Source organism: Pholcus phalangioides, unplaced genomic scaffold, assembly GCF_987345545.1.
Source record: "Pholcus phalangioides strain wild (caught in Gottingen) unplaced genomic scaffold, Ppha-v1.0 ptg000009l_1, whole genome shotgun sequence".
Classification (NCBI taxonomy): domain Eukaryota; kingdom Metazoa; phylum Arthropoda; class Arachnida; order Araneae; family Pholcidae; genus Pholcus; species Pholcus phalangioides.
The window spans coordinates 20,335,853-20,359,916 of NW_028301602.1; the positions used below are offsets into that span (position 1 = coordinate 20,335,853).

Consider the following 24,064-nt stretch of genomic DNA (forward strand, 5'->3'; position numbering starts at 1 on the left):
TTATTTTGTTATACACTGTATTTTCATTCTCAAAACCGGTACAGTGTGATTTATGAACACATTTTGAGCATTTTTTAAATTATGCTTTACCTTTACGACGAAGAGTTGATGAGATAAAGGGTCAATTAGGAGTTGGCCCAAGGAGTTGTCGGACGCCTGAATAGAGGTTTAATCGTGTTTCACGCTAGTGTTCTATAGGTCTTCAACCTATTTCCCACGAGCCAAATATCGTCCTGCGAAAATTTTTCTGTGGCCCACCGATGAGTTTTGAAAAATACTTTTACACATGATTAAATTCCAAAAAAAAACCCCCGCAGGCTCACACACACACGCGCACACTGGGAGCTCTGTTATAGTGAAATCTGTACTACTGTATTTAGAACTGTGTGAGATATGACTTTCCAGATTCACAGCCTCAGAACTGATTCAGAAATCAAAGTTTCCCATGTAAAACTCGGTTCGCACGCGCGAGCATCCACAGGTCTAAAACAGTTCCGACGTCCCCCTGTTTGTCATTTTACTTTAGATAGATTCGGACGTTGTGGCTGTGTTAGTGTTACTGTGTGCGCAGCGTCGTCTTAAGGCATGGGCCCACCCGGGCACGGCCCGGGGGCCTCAAGCGAAGAGGGGGCCTCACAAAAATGAGATCTGGTTGAAATTTTCGAAAAGTTGTTTGGTAGGGCCTCAGAAAAACCAATTGGGCCGGGGGCCCATGATACTCTTAAGACGGCCCTGTGTGTGCGAGGTAATTTTGTGATTCTCCAAGCACACAGCGCTTTCCATTGCTTTCGAGATTGAAGCTATACAGATGTCTTAATACCGAAAACGGAATTCGGGAATAACACGAAGTTCGTTATGCACGATTTTGAAAAGCAAAGAGGAAGAGAAATTCCAATTGTGAGAGAAGGGGAATCCGATAGTGAAATCTGAACACATCTTGTGAGAAGAGATTCAGAGCAGGAGCTCATACTGAGATACGGAGACAGCTCTTAAATTGTTCCAAAAAGCGAGAAAGAAATACTGTATGCGTGTTCCATACCACAGTGTTTCGCGTCGATAAGATACTTTCTTAAAGTACCAAAGGATGTTTAGACTTCACATTTGGCATGATTATTAAGCAAATAGATTTTTAACACAAACATTCAACGTCCGTAATAATATCAAAGGAAATTGAACTAGTAACGATTAACACATAACTTTGTTTGTGTATTTAATTATGTAAAATTAGAATCAAATTTCAATATTAATTTAAATATACAAAATTACTTTTTATATAATAATCTATTTCGAATGTACTTATAGAGGGTAGGCAAATTGTCCGAAGAAACTTTAAAATGAATAAAAACCGGAAAAAACCGAAATAAGAAACGGTTTGCAGGGTTAGCAACGCTAGGTCACGGGAATTTTTTGACAGGAAAAATAATAACTAAAAATAGCCGATAGGTGGCGCTGGTACGAGCAACTTTGGTGGCAATACGCAAATGAGACGGTTATAAGAACTTGCGCTACTAATCCATTGTTGTAAACTGTGTATGTGGACCTGCTGCACTCTGCCGTTGCTGGATTTGTGACTCGTCTGCAATGTGTTATCAACTGTGGTGGTGGTCATGGGGAGCACATACTTCGGTAATAAACGATTTAGAGACATTCTGTTCGTTATTTGCGTATCTTTTCTTTGACTTGTGTACGTCAGCGCGCCCTATCGACTGTTTTTGAGTTTTTCCCCCGTATTATATATATATATAAAATTCCCATGACCTAGTGATGCTAACCCTGTAAACCGTTTTTATTTCGGTTATTATTTCAGTTTTTATGAATTTTTAAGGTTTCTACGGACTTTTTGCCCACCCTGTATTATTGAAAAATGAACATGGGCTTGTAAATTATGTTAAATTTTTCGCAATCGTACCGTTTCCCAAGGCAGTACGGATATAACGAAGTTGGCATATGACGAACAAAATCACTGCTTTTTTTCCCCGACTTCGTTACAAGCGGGTCCGACTAGGAACCGATTAAGACATTAATAGTATGTATATTACTTTCTTAATCGCCTGTCTTCAATGTTTCCAACCGTCTTTTAAAAATGGTCGGCAGACCACGGTAAATAGTCCGAGGGCCACGGGTCACACGTTGAAGACCCCGGATTTAAATCATGCTATGGTTGGGATTTGACAGTGAAAACAGTTTGTGTTAAACGTGGGTATAAATGGAAAAGAAAATGATCGTACAAAGAAAAACGTGATTTTGATACTGATGCTTTAACTCAAGTGTGCTCAACTTTTAGGAGAATGCGGGCCACTTTACTGATTTAAAACCGTGTGGCGGGCCACTTAAGTTATCTATATATGCTCTATATAGGCCACGTAAGTGATAAATATGCTGCGGACCACTTAAGGCACGTGGAATCATGCCACGGGCAACTTGAGTGATCTGGAACTGTGTCGCGAATAAATTAAGTGTAGTGAAAATGCTTCTCTGAAACTGTGCCAAACGTTGATTGAAACGTGTGATTTGACATACTGAGTGTACCACGGGCCTCTTAATTGTTCTGTAACTGTGCCGCTGGTCACTCAATCATCTGTAAATATGCCGCTGGTCACTTAGGCGATTTGGAACTGCACCGAAGTCCAATTAATTGATGTGGAAATGCACCGCAAGTCTCTCAGCCACCTCGTTGGGCATTTTGCCTATTGTGGCTTTGTATTTGAGTGATGTGGAATCGCAACAAACCAGTTAAGTGATGTGGAATTGCACCACAAACCGTTAAGTGATGTGGACCCCGAAACGACCCTGGATGAAGTCAAGAAGCAGTATCGTAAGCTGTCCATCCTCGTCCAACCTGACATGTTAAGTGATGTGGGACTGCACCTCAGGTCACTTAAGTGATCTGTGAATGCGCTACTTGTGACTCTGATTTAAAAACACATTAGGGTTGAGTTTACGGGAAACGTCAGATGACTCCAAGGGCGTTTTTTGGCCTCCGGGCCATAGGTTGGGCACAACTATTAACATTAAATCTGTGATCAATGTTTTATTATTATGTGTAATTGCGTAGTTTCGAGCTGGTTTAGTTTATAAAAAAGAAGGTTTTCTTTCTTATTTTCCACTAAACGTTTCGTAAGAAATTCTTGAGAAAGTGTTTGACGGGTACTTATTTCCTTTCCCAATCCATCCCGTGTCAACTTCCAGAAATTACTTCCGAGCACTTCTCCGATACATTTGCCCGCCGCTCTTCGGTAAAGTTTCCTTTGATTTCTTCTCCCTTCAAGTGATTTACGAGCATCGGCATCTTTTCCGACAACAAAAATTTATTGAATGAATAAACGATGGACTTGGAATATATTGATTCAGGAACTCTCTCTCAATCTCTGAGACTGCAAGGAAAAGAACATTCCGTTCGCCGATTCCCGAAGCTGCTTCGCCGATTCGGTGGCGTAATAACGAGGAATAAAAAAGCAAGAAAAAATTAAATAAATAGCAAAAAAAAAAGGACTCCGAATGGAAATAGTAGTAATAAGTAACTTTTGCCGCTTTGATTAGGAAAATGGAAAATTCATTTTGGTTGCTTTATCAGATGGAGGGATTTTGTTCTGGTTATGGGAAATGTCACGGGTTCATATTGAACACGTAACTCTTCTCGCATCCAATTGACTGTTACTTATTACGTTTCTTGAGAGGAGACGCCTGTCAGTTGCCCTCTATACGCATATATTCTGGTATTTCTCTGGGGAAAGTCAATTTCGACCTGACAAACTAAATACTACCTGACGTACTTTCAAGGCCATCTTGGACGGATAGATTGTTATTAATGGTATAGGAATACTCTGGGAGAAACAATACGCTAAGCCACATCAAGTATGCGGGACAGAACGGACTGAGCATTACCTGATTTCGTCGCTTACGCGATATAAGCTCCTTGCCATGGAAGACGTGGTCGTGCCGGAGAAAATTCTGAGTGACAAGGGGGAAAAAAATAAGTGGGGTCCTACCATTAATAATAATAATAAGTCCCTACCACACTAGATCTAAAGGACCCCCAGTGCATTCATATACAATTACAAAAAAAACGTGTGAGATCAGACTTACAACGAAGAGAATAATATTATACAATTAGTTCGGGAGCCCCTATTTTAGGGTACCTAGAGGACTATTAGACCAGCGGTTCTCAACCTTTTCGAGCCCGCGGCACGGTTTCATTCATTTTTGTGAGTCGAAGGCCTGGACAAACGGCCAATCACACGCGGCCCGGCATGAATGAATTCCGGGCCTGGTACCGGGCCGTGGGAGAGACGCTGCATTAGACAATATGCATTCAAATACGAGATTCAAAGTAACATGTACCAGCATAAGTATACAGGGTGTCCTGTAAGTGCTAATGCACCCTTTATCTCTTTAACTGTGCGTTGCAGAGGTATGATTCCAATTTCAAAAATGTTCAAAGGGCGTTCAAAAATTACCCTGTACCAGTTTTGAGAGTGAAAAGACAGTGTGCTACAAAATAAGAAGTCCTAATTTTTATACTTGTCCTTTAATTTTCAATAAGAAAGTTGTTGCCCCCGTCTCTTCCGAGGCCAACAGAAAAAAAATCCATTCTTCTAAATGCTGTATTTGTTGAGATATTTCAATTCAAAAAACGGAGAAAAGTTATGAAAGAACAGCACAACTAATGAACAAAGCTGTTTTCCCTCATTTATGTTGTCCTTTCCCAACTTTTTTCCGGTTTTTCAATTCGAATATCTCAGCTATAGTGCACTTAGAAACTTGTAATTTCTTTGTAAGCCTTAGGAGAGACAAGGCAGCAACTTTCAAACTGGAAGTTAGAGCGGGGGGGGGGGGCATTGAAAAATTTCGATTTTTTTTTTATTTTGTGACACACTGTATTTTCACTGCCAAAACTGGTACAAGAAAAATTTTGAACGCCTATAGAACATTTTTTAAACTGAAACCATACCTCTACGACGAATGATTGATGAGATAAAGGCCGTGCTATCACTTGCAGAACACCCTGTATACACAAAAGTACGAGACCACAACACAAATAAGTAAAAATAAAAAGTATATCGGGGAGCACTGGCGTGGGACCTAAAGGATCCCGAGCCACGTGCGTTCAGATACAATTCCAAAAAGCATGTGTGAAGGCACGCAAATACGAATACGATCAGGTTATAGAAGGAGTTCGGATGGGCCCCCCTATTTCAGGGTGCCAGGAGGGCCTTTTGATAATATGCATTCAAACGCTGGATTTTTAAGGAAGCGCGTCCCAGAGGATTTAGCCCACATATATGAACAAGTGGAGACCGTGCAATAAAACTCAGTTCATTCACGTGACCTCCAGGGGTTCACGACCCACATTTTGGGCAACCACTGTGTTATAGGATCATGTTCACGAAACTGAACTGTAAAGTAAAAACTCTGTTTTAGTTTATTCATGGTGGACGAGAAGTCCTGGACACATTTTAAATGTTTAAAAAATGTTGATAAATGTTAAGAAAGCCAATATTACAATACTTGTGATAATAATATATCATCACAAGCGGAAGAAACTGATAAGTGGTTGAATTTAAGTGATCTATTTCCGCGTTATTTCTTCTTTATTCATCACGCTCACTACCTCAATCGGGAATTCTTTCAAACCGGCCCAGCTCTAAATAATAAATGTTGGAAAATTTGTCGAATTCACCGAGACGATGCGTAATTATGCAAACAAAAAACAAACACATAATTATGCACAATTATCGATTTATAGCATTCACTGGAACGTATACAATACTCGACGATAAAGGAGAATAGAATAATCAGATAATGGTAAAATTATACGGTGTCCGTTCAGAAGATTTCTGAACACTCGTCGGATTTTTCTACAGTTTAGCAGTCAGAATGTTCCCACAGTACTACAGTATATCTGTTACGGTAAATGTGATAAAAGTACGGTAAATTTGGTAAATACATGAAATTTATTGCCTTTATCTGTGATTATGCATAATACCCTAGTGTAATTGGTGAATTTGATAAATATGAAAAAAAACTAAAATGAGTCTAGTATCATTGTGTGATTAATATAGTAGGACATAATATGATTTATCATGTTTACCAATGACGCGACGCTTGGATATTAAGCATAATCACCGGTAAAAGTGATAACTTAAGGGAAATTTATCAAATTTACCAACGACACTTGAATACTATGCATAATCGAAAGTAAAGTGGTAAATTTAGGGAAATTTATCAAACTTACCAAAATGATTTTCGAGTACACATAATAACCGGTTATTACAATAACCGCATTTACCACATTTACCGTAACATATTCATCACGCGTTTTACCGAACGGGGGAAAATATTCATACCTGCCATCGGAGTTACGTAACGTGAAATATTACGCATTCTAAACTTATTACCCGGCAACTACATTACTTACTGATTACAACGCTAATTCTCTCTTACACGAGAGCGTCGAGGTTTAAAATCCGGGCAATTAATCTCGACATATCTAGCGCTAAACGTTCTAGACGACGTATTTACTTGGAACCCAGAGAACTCTATTATCTCGCTGTAACGAGAGGATACTGGATAATATTTCCATCAAGATCAACATGCTCCATTCTTCAATCCCGAAAATCCACTATCTAAGCTACGTCATATCTCATAATTAACACTTTAAAGTATGGCGGTCTTCAATCTTCTAGGCATTAAAAAAAACTTTACCTAGAACTCGAGGGCCAACAAATCATGCTGTGGTATCTGGATGCACCGCGATGGCGTCTTTATGGGTAGGGCCAACGGGGCCCAGGCCACCGAATCGAAAAGGGGAGCTTTGTATTATTTGAGATTTTTGTGTGCTTTGGAATCATTTTTTCCATTAAATATGAATTTTTAATAACTATGAAATTATTTTTTTTTCATGAAATATGACTTTCTATCAATTCTGAAATTACATGTATTATTATTATTTTACCGAATAGGAATCTTCATCAGTTCTGAAAATATTTCTTTGAATAATTCTGAAAATATTTCTTTGAATAATTCTGAAAATATTTCTTTGAATAATTCTGAAAATATTTCTTTAAATAACTCTGAAAATATTTCTTTCAATAATTTTGAAAACATTCCTTTGAATAGTTCTGAAAATATTTCTTTCTATAATTCTGAAAATATTTCTTTCTATAATTCTGAAAATATTTCTTTCTATAATTCTGAAAATATTTCTTTCTATAATTCTGAAAATATTTCGATAATTGTGAAAATATTTCGATAATTGTGAAAATATTTCTTTCGATAATTATGAAAATATTTCCTTCGATAATTATGAAAATATCCCTTTCAATAATTATGAAAATATCCCTTTCAATAATTCTGAAAATATCCCTTTCAATAATTCTGAAAATATTCCTTTGAATAATTCTGAAAATATTCCTTTGAATAATTCTGAAAATATGTCTTTCAATCAATAATTCTGAAAATATGTCTTTCAATCAATAATTCTGAAAATATGTCTTTCAATCAATAATTCTGAAAAAAAAATAATTTTCTTTTAAAAATGATGTGGTTGAGAGGAAGAAAATGAGTCAATGGATTCTGAAAATATTATTTTGAATAGTTCTAGAGAAATATTTCATTCAATCCTTCTGAACTTTCTTTCAATGTTTCTGAATTTATTTTTCAATAATTATGAAAATTATTTCTTTCATTAATTATGAAAATTATTTCTTTCATTAATTATGAAAATTATTTCTTTCAATAATTATGAAAATTATTTCTTTCAATAATTATGAAAATTATTTCTTTCATTAATTATGAATTTATTTCGTTCAATATATAACTATCTTTCTCTCTTTCTCTCTCTGAAAATATTTCTTTCAACAATTTCGGAAATGTTCTAATTAATTATGAATTTTTATAGATAGAGCGAAATACGTTTTTGAAACTATTCCTTATAACTTCTGAAACTATTCTCATTAAATTCTCAAATTGTTCTCTCATTAATGATAAAATCATTTCTTTCAATGATTATGAAACTATTTCTCATTAATTAGCAATTTATTTTAGTTATTTCTAAAACTATTTCTCATTAATTCGGAATTTATTTTAATTATTTCTGAAATTATTTCCTTTACTAATTCTGGAACAGATTTTTTCATTTTGAGGTTTTTATTTCAGCACTTTAAATGTAAACATTCATTTCTAAATGCAAATATAAAATTATGTAACTATGTGTAAAGCTGGTAATGTAACCCGTCAAGCTACTGCAAAAGGCTTCGAGGGCCACATTTCTTCCACGGGACATGCTTTGAGAACTCTTATTTTAAGCGCAATAAAAGATATGTTCAGTAAAAACAATTTTTTTGTTTTCAACAAGTTAACATAAATGTTTTACTTCTGAATTATCCTAAGGGAGATAATGAAATAACACAAAAACAAAAATACTCTCAGTACCATAGAGAAATACTCAATTTTACATACGGGGATATTCTTAAGGTAAGAAAATAAAATAAAAAAGAACTTTAAAAGAAAATAAGGAAGAACTTTCGGTTACAATTAAGGCCAGTGGAAAACACGAAAAAGATAACAATCACTGAAAAAAGAGTATCTACTATAAGTGGTAGAAATGCACGAAGCGTAAGTTAAACGTTTTTAAGTTACAACTTATAAGTGTCTTTATTAACGGGATACCTTATAGCTTTCTTTTTAAATACACCTGCCAAGGAAAACCTTTCTTATATTTTTTCTTGATGAAATACCTTCAGGATGAAAGAAGACAAGAGGAAAGAATTTAAAGATGCTAAAAACATTGAAAAACATTGAAAATTTTCCGTGAGAGTTAGGGCTACTAAATTTTCTTTTTGGCTAAAAGCCACTGTTAGGACGTTTTCTCAATAATTTTGAAACTATTTCTCATAAAGTTCTCATAAGTTCTGAAACTATATTCCTCATAAATTCTGGATAAATTCAGAAACTATATTTCTCATAAATTCTGAAACTATATTTCTCATAAATTCTGGAACTATATTTCTCATAAATTCAGAAACTATATTCCTCATAAATTCTGAAACTATATTCCTTATAAATTCTGAAACTATATTTCTCATAAATTCTGAAACTATATTTCTCATAAATTCTGAAACTATATTCCTTATAAATTCTGAAACTATATTCCTCATAAATTCTGAAACTATATTTCTCATAAATTCTGAAACTATATTTCTCATAAATTCTGAAACTATATTCCTCATAAATTCTGAAACTATATTTCTCATAAATTCTAAAATTATTTCTCTCATTGGTTAAAAAAAAATAGAATTTTAAAATTGTTTCTCTCATTAATTCTGAATTTTTTTTTTAAAACTACTTCTTACATCAATTCTCGAATACATTTCATTGAGGTTTCATTCAGCATTTCAAAGTGAAAATTCATTTCTAAATGCAAATGTTCAATTCTTTAAGCCTTGTCTTGGACGGGCAGCTGCAAAAGAAAAAAAAAACTTCGAGGGCCACATTTGGCCCGCAACCCATGCTTTGAAACATAAAGAAACGATATCTTCGGTAAAAAAAAGAAGCTATTTTTCACAAGTTAACACGAACGTTTTGTTCCCAAATTATCCCAGGGGAAACAACACACGAACACAAAAATACTCTCAATACCATAGAGTATACCATTAATTTTCCATTCGGGGGGGATATCCTTAAGGTATAAAATAAGAAAGAACTTTCGATTACAATTAAGTCTAGCCTAAACACGCAAAAAAAAAGATAACACCAACTAAAAAAGAGAGTATCGACTATATAATAAGTAGTAGAATATGCAAGAAGCGTAAGTTAAACTTAAAAGTGTTTTTTCATCGCGGTATCTTATAGTTTTCTTTTTCAAAAATGCACCAGCCAAAAGGAAATGCTTTCTTATATTTTTCTTTAATGGAATCCCTTGAGGATGAAAGAAGACAAGAGAAAAAAAAAAATAGAAAATTTTCCGTGAGAATTAGCGCTACTAAATTTTCTTTTTGGCTGAAAGCCACTGTAAGGACGTTTCATTCTTTTTCTCAACTATAAAAAAAATAATAATAATAAAATTAAAAGTTATAATAATAAAATAAATAATCTAACCCATTGTCGTTTTGCACATCAAAAAATAAACGTAGTTTTTGAACTTTATCCAATATATTTTTATTTTGTATTTTTTCGTTCCTTTGTCGGGTATAACAATGCTCTAATGTGGAATGAAGGGGGGAATGGAGGAGTTATAACACAACCTCCAATGCATATCTTTTTTATTCTTTTTTTAACGTCTCCAAAACAATATCTTTCTTATGATAGTGATGAAAGAAAGAAGACGATACAAATCAAATTTCTCTGGCGAAAGAAGATCTTTTAAGGAAAATATATATATACTTGTGCCGCTCTATTGAGTATTTGAAATTCCAATGATTTATTCCGATGTGGAAATTTTGGAGGGGGGAAAAATAGGCCTATTTTTAGTAGTGTATTATGCGTATATGAGGTGCGAGTGCCGCAGTGGTAAGATGCTAGTCTGGCATGAAGGTGACCATCGGATCCACTGGTTCAATCCTGCCGAAAGACATAGATCTGTGGTTCTCAATTGGTGCTTCGCGGAGCCCTTGGAGTCTTTGTGCACTCTCCAAGTGCTCCGCGGCCGCTCGAAGGGAAAAAAAAACAATAAATTAAAAAAAAAATCAATTTTTTTTATAATAAAAGATAAATCAGTAACTTCCTTGATGAATAAATAAAAAGAGACTTACGGGACTCCACCATAGAAATTATACACCCGAAAGGGTTCCGTGAGTCAAAAAAGGTTGAGAACCGCTGCGTGAATTCTTTTCCTGCTGGACCAGAAGCGACGTTCGGTAGATGGCGCCTCAATATTCTCTCGCTGGAAGTACCCTCTGTCCAAGAGGCGGATTTCTCTAGAGAGAATGAGCCAACTCTATCGGTAGTAAATTGCTGCATGATGAAATGATCGGAGATAATGTGCAGTAAAGTATTATGTTCGTATTATTATGCTGTTGCAAATGCTTAGGCATTTGATCCCCAGCTCTACCTTCCCAAAGTTGCAAATTGGATGCCGAAAAATGTAGAAGAGATGAGATAATATTACGACAGTGATGCTGGACAGTTGCAGGCCCGTCATTTAGGGGGCAGGGGGGGGCCATTGCCCCCCACCTGGCTTTTGAAAATACACTAAAATTGGTATATATATATATATATATATATATATATACAAATATATATACATACATTGAGTACATGTGCTTTGCCCTCCCCCCCCCCCCCGGAAAAAGTTGAAATGCCGGCCCTGGATAGTGGCGCACCTAAAATTTGCACTCTCACAGTTACGATATCGTCCAAAAAATAATAGCACTGATATTTTTTAAGTGTAACTGTTGTAAATTGGGGTTGGACTGAGGTGTGTGTCAAAAACGAAGATAAGCAGGTCAAAATATGGAATATATATGCAAACACAAAGGCAATACAAATAAAAAGGAGGGTATCCCAAATGCTTCTCGCTTGTACCACAACTGTCAATTCAGGATGACTTTGGGATTTTGTATACAGAATTCAGCAAGCGTTTACAAATATTTTCTTTAATCTTTTCGAACGTCTTAGATTTATACAGTTTTGCTTACGTCACTTCATATTCATCAGTGCTGCAGCTGAAACTTATAAAAAGACGTGTTTTCCAAAGGCAGTCGTTCCCAAGAAGTCGACTCTATAATTTCGAATAGTTGCACAATGTGCAAAGACCTCTAGAAGACCTAAAAATTTACGAGTTGTTTCTGAAATCTACATTCTTCACCTGTTTCGAGTTTCTATTCGCTGTCTTTATGTAATATGCAGCTATGTGTCCCACTAAGACCACTTTACAGATGTCTCACTTTTATGGTACGAAAGCTGGTGGACAGCTACGTAGATTGTTGACAGTTCATCTTCAAAGGCGGTGGTGGTTGCTCTGACTGCTTTGTACAGTAAAACCCCTCTTAACGAACACACCTCACATATGGTCACCCGTTGTATAATAAAAATATTCATTTCAAACCCCTGATTACTGGATCAGCGAGAAAGCAGAATTGGTGCGTAATTGTTCTGTTTAACACCATAAAAATGAATATTGGGTAAACAACACTGATCAAAAATGTCACTTGGGAAAATTTGCTCCTCCCTCTATTATATTGAAAGAAATTTATCAGTAAGTATTGAACTTAGATCCGCAGAGATAAATTAGTTTTGCTTTGAATTGAATAAACCCAGCACGCGACTAGGCTCCGTCCCATTAGGGATATAAGCTTAATACCCCGGATGGTGTGGTCGGACCGGAAAATATCTTCAGCCGGTATTCCGGCCGGATAAGCAATGGGATCGGAAAAAAGAAGAAAATATATTTAAAAAGAAAACAGTAAAAAAAGATAATAATGTTACAATAATGAACGAAAACCATGTAGTTTTGCTGTTCTCTTTCTCTCTTTTCTTCTGTTCTCTCTTTATTTGAATATTAAATCATTACACTTCACTCATAGATGGCAGTACTAAAAATTCACAACACGCACTAGATACGCACTCAGATTCTTCCGGCGCAACTCATAAGGTAGTAAATTGCCCATGGCGCTCCTTGAGCAACGGAGTTACGCTCGGTTTGAATGAATGAATGATCTTTAGACACCCTACAACAAAGACTTGTTTCAGCAAGTACAAAAAATACAAATTTCGATCATTAATATCCCTGATTTATCTTCAATTATTCCGGTACACATTTTTTCCACTATCACAGAGATAAGTGCAAATTTTATTAGTTTACACCTTTTCATTGAAGGCTGTGGCAACATTTCATTTTTATAAAAATTATTTTTGGGAGGTTCAATTATTACCTCTAAGTTCTCTTTTCACTAATATTTTTGTCACATTTTTATTTTAATTTGAAAACCAACTACAGAATTTTTATCTCTATCGGACAGTTTTGGTGAAAACACCATATAACTCTTTTTTAGAACTTACGTTTCATAGAATTTTGTCTCATATGAATTCTTCTTATGTTACCCGAAATTTAGTTTTAAGTACAGTGTTCGAGAACAATCCTCATCTAACATTATGAATTTCTTTTTCTTCTCTTTCACAGATCCAAAAGACGTGCGGAGACATGACAGACATGTGAAGAAACCGATCAACTTATCAAAGATATTTCAAATCAATGTCCAATCGAGAACATACTTATCTAACAACTCTACGGTCTCTTTTATATCAAATTACATTTCATGAAAGACAAGAAAGAAAATGAAATTCTTCTTCTTGTCCTAATAGTAAAATAGAAGCCATATAAGTTAGCATATGCTTATATACCACCACAATAGCCTAAAAATGCATCTAAAACCTGCATAACTCATTTATATATCATTTTTCGAACTAAATAATTAAAAATCAATTTTGATTACGCAATTTTTAATTTGCATAACTGCCAATTTTTGTTTTAAATTCCTCGGTATGTCCTGAGAAAAATATCCGCATATCTTTGCGTAGACGTACAAAGTTACTTCCATCCATCTTATCTTGTAAAAAAACAATATTTGATGCCATTCTTGGATGTAGTTTGCAGTTCCGAAAATAAGGATAATTAATTAATAAAATTATTATTAATATCTATACAAGTATACACATGTATATTATAGATAACTTGTATGACTAAAGAAATAATGGTAAAATAAAGCTAACCTGTGATGGCGCTGTTGTAACTCTCTTTAGATATTATCAGATGAAAATTATTAATTAGCGGGGAGATATACATAAAGATTCATTACAATATACTGTAATAATTATAATTATCATTGAAAAAAAAAGAAGCGTAAATATTTTTTAAAGGATAATTCTCAGCTGTAGCAGAAATATTTATAAGAAATGTCAATGTCTTCCATTTTGACCTGAATTGCTTTAGACGTAATTGGAGTGAAAAAGAATGAAAGAAGATTTAATTTTTATAATGAAATTATATCACATGGAATTTTGCTTTGATATCAACTTCTTCCTGGATTAATTCTTTCTCTTCTTGATATTTGGATTCTGCTCAATTTAAAAAAAATAACTAAAATTTTTGATTTTATTTTCCTTCACCACTAATCAAATTTCTCTAATTAGGATTAGTGGGATTAATTTCGAGCCAAATTTTAAAGATGTAATCAAATTCTCTCTCATTAAATTCTTAATTTTGTGTACATATGCTTGCGAGATATGTAGTCAGCTGCCTCTGCCATTTTTGAAAAGTTAAAATAAATACGGAAATGAATGGAATTTAATTAGCTATCGCCATATAAAAGAGACCGTAGTGTGTGACCGCCATGGGTTATGGATTCGTCTGAATTGTGACTTTATTCCATAAGAGGAAAAGTGATCGGACGAGAGAAAGTGAAGGTGAATAAAAGAGTTTTGACACTCGCGTGGCCCGTAATGGCTAGAAGCTGGAAGATGTGTTTTGTGAGAACGTTCTTCTTGGCGATGGTCGTACCAGTCGCTCTCGCACAGGAGAGTTCGAACGGCACTCGGTGTAAAGACGGGCTCATAATACCCCGGTGGACGCCGACAACAAATCTTAGCAAAGGGGACATAGTCGCCAGGGGCATCGTCTATTTCATCGCCCTGGTCTACATATTCGTCGGCGTCTCGATAATCGCCGATAGATTCATGGCCGCCATCGAAGTGATCACGTCGAAAGAGAAAGAAGTCGTCATCAAGAAACCGAACGGTGAGACTCAGACCATTAGCGTCCGAATCTGGAACGAGACGGTTTCGAACTTGACCCTGATGGCTCTGGGCTCATCGGCACCCGAGATCCTATTGTCCATCATCGAAGTTACGGGACAAGGCTTCGAAGCCGGTGAACTCGGTCCCGGGACCATAGTAGGCAGTGCGGCGTTCAACATGTTCGTGATCATTGCCATATGCGTGTACACTATACCGTGCCACGAGAACAGAAAAATCAAGCACTTGAGAGTCTTCTTCGTGACGATGACGTGGAGCGTCTTCGCCTATATTTGGTTGTACCTGATCCTGACTTGGTCTTCTCAAGGAGTTATAGAAGTCTGGGAGGGCATAGTCACATTCCTCTTTTTCCCCACCACTGTGCTGACTGCGTATATAGCTGACAGGAGACTGCTCATATACAAGTACTTGTCTAAGAAGTACAGGATGAACAAGCGGGGTGTGATAGTCGGCGGAGAAGGAGAAGACGAGGCCGCCGGTGCCGTCGAGATGGGGGTCAAGTCTAACCAGGCTGGAGGCCTCAAAGTGTTCGAAGAAGAGGCTAACGACGAGGTCAAAGAGTTTGAAGAGCACCGCAGAGAATATATTCAGCTACTGAGGGAGCTCAGAAGGAAAAATCCCGATAAAGGGATGGAAGAACTCGAACTGATGGCCAGAGAAGAGATCCTGGATCGAGGACCAAAGAGTCGAGCTTTCTATCGACTTCAGGCGACGAAGAAATTAACCGGTGGTGGTAATCTAGTCAAGAAGAAGATTGAAAAGCTCGAGGCGGAGAAAGAAGAATCGAAAGAAACCATAAAGGACGACGTCTGCAGAGTTTATTTCGACCCCGGTCATTACACGGTGATGGAGAGCGTCGGCCAATTCGCCGTGACCATCGCCAGATCTGGCGACTTGTCCCACTCTGTCTGCGTCGACTTCCAGACAGAGGATGGTACAGCCGAAGCCGGTTCGGATTACGAACCGCTGGCTGGAACAATTGTCTTCAGACCGGGCGAGGGATACCAGCAGATTTTCATAACTGTCATCGACGACGACATATTCGAGGAAGACGAGCATTTCTACGTGAGGCTGAGCAACGCCCGGTACCTTAACCACCCGGACGGTATACCGATGAGGGCCATGAACGGGTCACCGGGCCAGATGGGAGCTCCGAGGCCACCGCTTGAGCTCTCGACGCCCTCTATTGCCACTGTCATGATCCTGGACGACGACCACGGCGGTGTCTTTGGGTTCCAGGAGACGATACAGGAAGTGCCCGAGTCGGTAGGCGAGTATCGCCTGAGAGTGTGCCGATTCAGTGGAGCCAGGGGCAGGGTTATCTTGCCTTTCCGGACTGTCGAAGGAACTGCCAGGCTGAGCAAGGATTACAAGCACATTGAAGGAATCCTCTTCTTCGAAAACAACGAGAACTGGTGAGTACGAAATTCAAAAGCACAACTTTTTATGTTTCTCTGCCATTGTGTTCTCATGTCTCTACATGTACACGGCTTTCAAGCTTTCAATAGTTAAACGCGTGGCGGCTTATGCAATGTAACGACATCACTTTAATCTTGTCTCTGGATTGGATGGTTGATGCAACACAAACATATGGCACTCGGCCGTACAGTCCTTTCATGTGGAGCCTTTGGTGCACATGAACAGTACTGGAAGATAATCATTCTCTTAACAAGTGATGCTGCAACCATGGATGTAACAGTTGTGAAGGCCGCTCCTGGATTCCACTTGGCTACTATAGCATTACACTGATCATCGGAGGGGATGATCATCCCTGATCGACGAGGAACAGGTCTGTGGCCAACTGCTTGACTTGTTTGGAATTGTTTCCATAATCGGTATATCGCTATAGTAGCCAAGCGGAATCAACGAGCGACCTCCACATCTGTCACATCCATGGACGCACCGTCACGTGGTAAGGCAATATCTGCAAGCAGTGTTCACCAAAGGATCCACTTGAAGGGATTGCACGCCCAAATACCGCGTCTTTGTGTTCCACTAAGCGTCCATCCAGAGGGGCATTATTAAAGTAGTGTCGTTATGCTACATAAGGCCCAAGTTGCATGGTGGTAAGATGCTCGTCTACCATCGTGAAGGTTGTTGTCAGGGTCCCGGGTTCGAACCCAAGTGAGGAGGATATTGATAAGATATTTTCCCTAACGAACTCGAGGCGACCACCGATAGACAGCGCCTTCACTTCCAACCCATTTCACTAATGGCAGTAAATTGCACTATAGCGATATGGCCAGGTTTGGTGAAGTAGTATTTATTTTGTCGACGATTTAGATTTTGCACATTGGCACGTGATCAATCTTAGCTGTATCATCGGTAACTCTTAAAAGCTAATGACAAGCGTTCATTTCAGATATGTAGAGCCTTCGCGACCACGAAATCCGTCGATTATAATCGGCAAATAATTATCTGCGCGCGTAAGAAATTTGTCATAATTCCACTCGAAATCCAGATGGTGGCAGATTCTGTGACTACTTTCAGAAGTAGTTACAGAATTTGTCCCCATCTGGATAACACTTATAAAAATATTAGGTTTAGTCTCCCCCCCCTCCCCTTCGCTCCACAATATTTTTGAGCAATCCCAATATTTTCAATAACTTCACGCCTTTGCATATTGTACTCGATATCATTTCTAATTTGATAACGCAGTAATCGGTTCCAAATCACCTCACTACGAAATTATTCTAATGTACGACCCCTCAAGAACGGGGAAAAAAAGGAAGATTTCGAGTGAAAAACGGGTTTTTATATCTACTCACACAGAAAATTCTCACAACATTACTTTTTCTTACTTCAAATCGACTCACGCACTTGGTAAGAGAAAAAAAAAAGGTGTTTTGTGTGTGTATTTCTTCCCCCATAGAACTTCCGCCGTGATATTACGTCAAATACATTGCACGGGTTAAACTAGTAGTAGCAGGCTTTATTGTGTATAGCATAGCTGCCAACTTTGGAGAATGAGCATTCGGGAGGTTTTCGCGCGTATCCAAATTCCCTACAGAAATAAATGTAAAAGGGATCTTTTGAAACATTTTTGTGGGATTTTTCATTAGTAAAAGGTCAATTTTAGGGATATTTCCCCGTTGCAAAAAACCGCGAAACCGTGCAAGACATCGCCAATCATAGCCAACCAGTAGCAAACTCGCAAACCAAAAAAATCTCCGTCGGGCCCGAAAACGTGATACATGGATAAAGCAGATTATACACGCGATCGTGCCAATTTTGGATTTCGAAAGGATTGGCGGATTGACGCTTGCTGATTGGCGAATTTTCAGTTTTCTCCCCAAAAACTAAATGCATTTTTTATGTGATTTGACGAAATGGCGGCAATTTACACAGCGCTTATGAAGCAGCAGCTTTTTTTTGGGTAAATTCTTGGGGAATAATTTTTTTTTTCTAAATGCATGGATTTTTTACAATCACGGGCGAAATCTTGGACGTAAAAGAATTTTTCGTGAGTTCGGGAGTAGGAATTCAGGATCCTTCCGGAAAATCCGGGAGACTTGGCAGCTATACTATAGTATCCACAACTTTCGAACAGGCTAATCTTGGACCTTTGGTTTATTAGTCACATGTATTTACTGCTATTTTTCAACTTTGCTTATGCTAAAAAACAAAATACAATTCCCCCTTAAGTATTTATTTTCCAACAATTTCAAGTCGAAATGACACAGTGAGCTAGAAAAAAAATATTATTATTATTTTTGCGCAGTTCGGGGGGGGGGGGAGGAGGGAGAACCATGGCAGGAGGTCGAGCTAAATTTAGCGAGTAACATAAAAATAACGGTATTTAAGTGAGCCCGAGATGATGGGTATGTCTTAACTATTGTACCCGAAATAGAATCGCCATTATCATCATGTATTTCTGTGATTCTTCCTCAAAGAAGCCAGCGAGAAGTTTTTTTTTCGTGTGTCTTTCTTTTCATTGTGAAGAGACTCTTGATGATGCATCGCTTCGTGGTTCTTTGGGAACACATTCTGTCAAGGAATCGACTGCATGTGAAGGCGAATAACACGTGTCATAACTTTTCATTGCTACGTCTATAAATAAAAATTCGACGTGCGAATGAAGCGTCGGCTCCCCGGCAAATTTTTTTGTTTTATTTTTCACAAGCTTCTTCTCTCTTATTCCGTAAATATTCTAATCGATTCCACTATGAAGTTTTACATTAAGAAATCTTTGGATTCCAATGTTGTTTAGCATTGAGATGACCATTATCCAGCCCAGACCTGGGATTTAAAAAGAAGAAGAAGAAGCCTATTTTATAAGAATAATAGAAATATTGAGTTAGTGAGAAAGTCCACCACCTACGTGTGGAGCCAGGTCGAAATCTTCGATTGTGGACATAATGTATGTGGTACATATATGGCCAGTTTGCAGACAGGTGTGGATCCGGGACGATGTGTCGGGAGGGGTGAATTGTGTAATTTCGTTGGATCGTCATATTTTTTACGGGACAAACAAATTTTCCCCAAATTATTCGGATCTTGGGAAGGGTGCTAGCTCCTCCCCCCCCCCCCCCCCACGGATCAGTGCCTGAGAAAAGGCAGCTGTGAATTTTTGATATTCAAAAAATGCATCAAAAACGTAAATGTCAGAAAACCTTTGTTTTTCAAATTTTCAATTTTTTGTGAAAAAATAATTCACTTTGTTCACATTTTTTTGCCAAGATGGTGCAGAGCGCGTTCATCTTCACATAAGATTTTTTCCAGAATTTCATTACAAATTCTATATACAAAATCACACTTTTCAAGGAGGCACTTTTTCTTGGAAGACTTTTTGATAGTTCAACCTTTTGATAGTTCAACTTTAAATGATGCCCTTTGATGAAAGCCTCCAAAGTTCATGTTCAGCATATTACTAACTCAAAGCTTAAACAATCCTTTATAGCCAGGGTTTAACTTCCTGAGCTCAAAAGAAAAATTCTACAGTGAGGAATAAGCAACCCACACATTTGCATTTGGTTTGAGTTAAAATGGAGCATTTTTCCAAGTCATTTTTGAAAAGTCGACTTTGGGGTCCGTGACACCTCTCAAAAGGATTTGATCTGCAATAAGTTTGCTATGATAAATATGTGGCTGCAATAAGATTTCACAAAGCTAGAAAACCAGCTTCGAAGAATTTCAGCCTTAAAAGCAGGCCTGTAACTAGGCTGGGGCAACCGGGGCTCTAAATAATTATTACACTCATTAATTAATTATAACTCTGATTGATTATTATTTTGTGGGGCACAATAATGTTCACTTATTTTACATGATAATTCGTTCTGGAGAGCCACCAAGAAAAAGTCTACCCCGGGAACTGGGGAAGGCACGGTTGGGTTCTGCTTAGAAGTTTATAATTACCCAATATACTGGACAATTTACTAATTTTATTATACTACAGCAATAACGGCGGGACAAAATTAGCCATATGTGGAATGATGAGTGGCAGCTCGCATTTGAGATAAAATGCGGTATGCTGTGCCATGATTGTTCATAATTGGATATTTCCAAGATGGTTTCTCCAGAACTCTCATGAAGATTACAGTCTACCAGAGAAGTGCGTATAACCTTAATACGCCAGAACTTCAACAGTAGAGCCATTAAAGCAAAGTTGTAGACTCAGTGTTATACAAGCTACGCGCATTGAAAAGTTATATTTTTAGAGATTTAAAAAAATATCCAGCAATATTATATTAAAGACTTCCGTTCACCAGAATGACTGAGTTCGCGAATCGAACTCTCGGTTGGAAGCAGGAAAAATTCCGAGGACCGTCTTCATTTAGCCATGATTAGGTAGAGTGTGCCAATGACAGTATAAAAGAACTGCGTCTGTAAAAGAAAAGGAGTAAAGAAAAAACACAAATCGAAGTGTATTTTTCAGTCATTTTTGAAAAATCGACTTGGGAGGGCATGGCACCCCCTGAAATAAAAACTTCATGTGTAATCCCCCATCTACACCACTCACTCTAATAAATAAATTAGGTGGCACTGCATACAACAAAATGCTGTAAAAGTATTTATGCCGAAAAATAGTAACAAAAAACAATCTTTTGTAAAAATCTTGCAAGAATATCCAAAAACTGAATATATTCGATGACAATATCACACTCCATTAAGAGAACGGAATTTCCTTTCTAATCAAATAAATCGCAGCTGTTCTCCCGAATCATTTCTGGTATTTGTATTTGAGGAACTTTTCTGAGGTGAATTCATCAGAATCCTTCATCGTGAGCATACTTTAATGCCTGGAAGCTTGTGTTTTGAAGGGGCGAAAAGAGCACATACATACACAATTGATCTTTGTGTGTGTGCGTCTCTTTGTCAAAGATTTTCGAGCCTCGAACAAAAGGAAGCAAAGATTTTTGGGAAGATGTTTGGGGAGAAAGACTTTCACTCTTTCCCCGTGATCATTACAGTTTCTTTGATTCTGCCGGAGAAAAAGGATAGAGTCGGCCTGGGTGTCGGGTGTGTGTATATATGAGGTCGGAAGCAGAGCAAAACGTGGCATTCGGCCAAAAACGTAAAGCGGTTGTTCCACTACAACACCCATTCCTCCGTATAGCAACTCCTTTCTAGCCCCGTTAAATAGTGCGACGCCCTTTGAATCTCTTACACTCGCGGCCACCCCAACTTCCCGGCCGACTTTTCTCCCGGCTGCTGAAGACAATGCCTTCAGCCGGCTCTGGCACGACTCCAAATGACATATCTCCTTCTATCCCATTTCCCTTCTTCTCTCTCTCCATCATCTCTCTATCTATCTATACACAAACACACACGCGGCAGTTCCCCCAGAATCTTCGATTTGATACCACTGATAGGACAAACGTTTTTCTGCAGTAGAGTAAGCAAATAGCTGAGAGAGGTGCGAGAAAAAAGAGTAGACCAATAGAAAAACTTCACACACAGCTCATCTGTTGAAAGCTAGGCTTATCTTTTTCGCCACTGCCAATGTTTCGGTTACCCAGCTGGAAAATCCATCTTTCTCTGTTATTCATTCAAATTTAGGTTTTGAAAATGCGGAAAAATTCAAACATATATTGGATATTTTTTGTCCGTAAGAATTCGACATTCATACAGTAGGACCTCTCAAATTCGGACTCATTGGGTCCTAGGTGATTCCGGATCACGGAATTTTCCGGATAATGGATCCATTTTTATTTTTTAAGTTTTCATCCTTAAGCAGTAATATACCTCTGTGACCGAGTGGTGCAGTGGTAGGATGCATGTTTCTTATACAATCGGTCAAGTTTTCCAAAATCTTGTCCATTCCACCAGCTTCCGAAAGAGCTTACAATTAACCATATCGGTTTTCTGCATCAGGAGAAATTTGTCTTTTTGTTTGCGATACATCACTGAAATCAACATTTCTTGAAGTAGATATTCGACGGAAATTCGGAATTCGTGGTTACAGATTTTGGCGACAATTTGATTTTGCACAAAAAATCCTATAAGGTGACGCTACCTCTAGCTACAGGATATCTGTATTTAATGGCGAGCTACAAGAAGGCCCCCACAGTCTGCTTGTGTGACGTCAGTAAGTAGTCCATTTTCCCTCAGAGTATTCAGGGGGAAAAAATTTCCTGCTCGTGTTAGTATCATCGTTGTGAGGAAAAGAAATGATAGGGATCAGAATTGGCGATTTCTATGCCCCACATCCAATCACTATACGGTATTTGTGAGCCAATCAGGAAGATTCTACGCCAAAATAAGAAGAAAAGAAATAGGATGCTGTGTTTCAAAATGTGGCACACTTGTTAGGTAGTCTGAATGACGTTTATGGCAAATAGTGCAGAGGCCTTCTATAGGCTACAAGCGCTGAGAGATCGGTGAAGTGAAAACTCGAATTGTCGCTAAAACCAACTAAAATTACTGCGCGAACTCAGATTTCAGTGATGTATTGGAAACAAATGACTGAATTTCTTCTGAACTAGCTGACCCATTTGGTTTATTTTCGATTCTTTCGAAAGCTGGTGAAATGGACAAGTTGTGGACAAATTTGACAGATTGTAGCTAGAAGGGTGCGGAATTGGCAATGAAAAATTTTGGCGACAATTCGATTTTTAACTTTGCGATTCTTTTAGTGTTTGTAGATTGCCATTAAAACCAGATAATTCGATGAAATTAGTGTTACCTTATAGCATTTTTTCTGTTCTTACGAAATATGTGCTTAGTCTGAGTGTAGATTTCTTAGAAACTTCAAAAATCTGGATTTTTTCAGATTTCACGCATTTTTTCCATAACTTGAAAACGGTTTAAGATACAACAGGATGAGGTGTTTCATGATCCACTTTTGGGCTCGTCTATCAACCTCTTTCGTTTGGCAGAATAGGTCGAATTCACCCAGTATAATGTGCTATGTATAATTAAGAAAGCATAGTTGCAGGGTACTCCGAATTGAAGAAAGTTTATGTGAATTTATTTAATTAGTACTATTGAACATCCCATAACGGACGACCTCCGTTAATGGACACTTTTTTAAATAGCGAAAGATGTATGGAGAATGATTCGGACCGAAAAGAAAACCAAATAATTTGAGAACCGGCAAAAATGAATAAATAGTAGAAATAATTCGGACTGGCAAGAGATAAATGAATAGGAAGAATAACTTTTTTTGTGGGAACGGCGAAAGATGAGTAAATAGGAACAATAATTTAGACTGCCTAAAAATAAATAAATAGGGAGAATAACTTGCGGAGCTCCAAAAGATAAACAAATAGAGAAAATAATTTGCGGACCGGCAAAATATAAGCAAATATGAGAAATAATTCGGACCGGCAAAAGATAAATAAATAGGAGGAGTAATTTGAGGACCGGTAAAATAAATAAATAAATGGTAGGAACGGTTTGCGGACAACCGATAAAAAAAAGTGGACAAATGGTTTGCAGACTGGCTGACGGGAAAGACAGAAACAAAAACAAATTTAGAGACAGTATTTTATGTTTTTAAACCTGAAATTATGTGCAGCGGCTATATACGCAGCTCAAAGCAATTAGGGGAAACGCAATTTTTCTTTAATTGTGATTTCTAAGAATTTTAATTGATAAAATATTGACAAAGAACATTGTTAGATATACACAAAGAGTTTTGTCTCAACAAGTTAGTTATCAACTACATTTTAATGAATTTAAATAAATAAATTCGATGAATTTATATAAAATATGCATACCCCCTAATTTTTTTGAGCAGTGTAGATTGTGTGTGTCTGAGAAATGTTTTACGGAAGAACAATGCATTAGACAATTCTTTTCTGGGTGCACATACTTTTTTTTGCAAGAGACTGTACAAGTATGTATGCATATTTTTGCCAAAATGCGATAT

At 37.4% G+C, this 24,064-nt stretch overlaps 1 protein-coding gene across 1 annotated transcript in view; it reads left to right on the plus strand.

Moving 5' to 3' along the window:
- The window catches only part of LOC149082209 (sodium/calcium exchanger 3-like), a 205,517-nt gene that overhangs the window by 121,325 nt on the left and 60,128 nt on the right, over positions 1-24,064 (plus strand). Inside the window, exon 2 of the mRNA XM_089235726.1 lies at positions 13,121-16,166. Coding sequence (XP_089091852.1) covers positions 14,440-16,166 — 1,727 coding nt within the window. The 5' untranslated portion in view covers positions 13,121-14,439. The remainder of the gene's footprint in view (positions 1-13,120; positions 16,167-24,064) is intronic.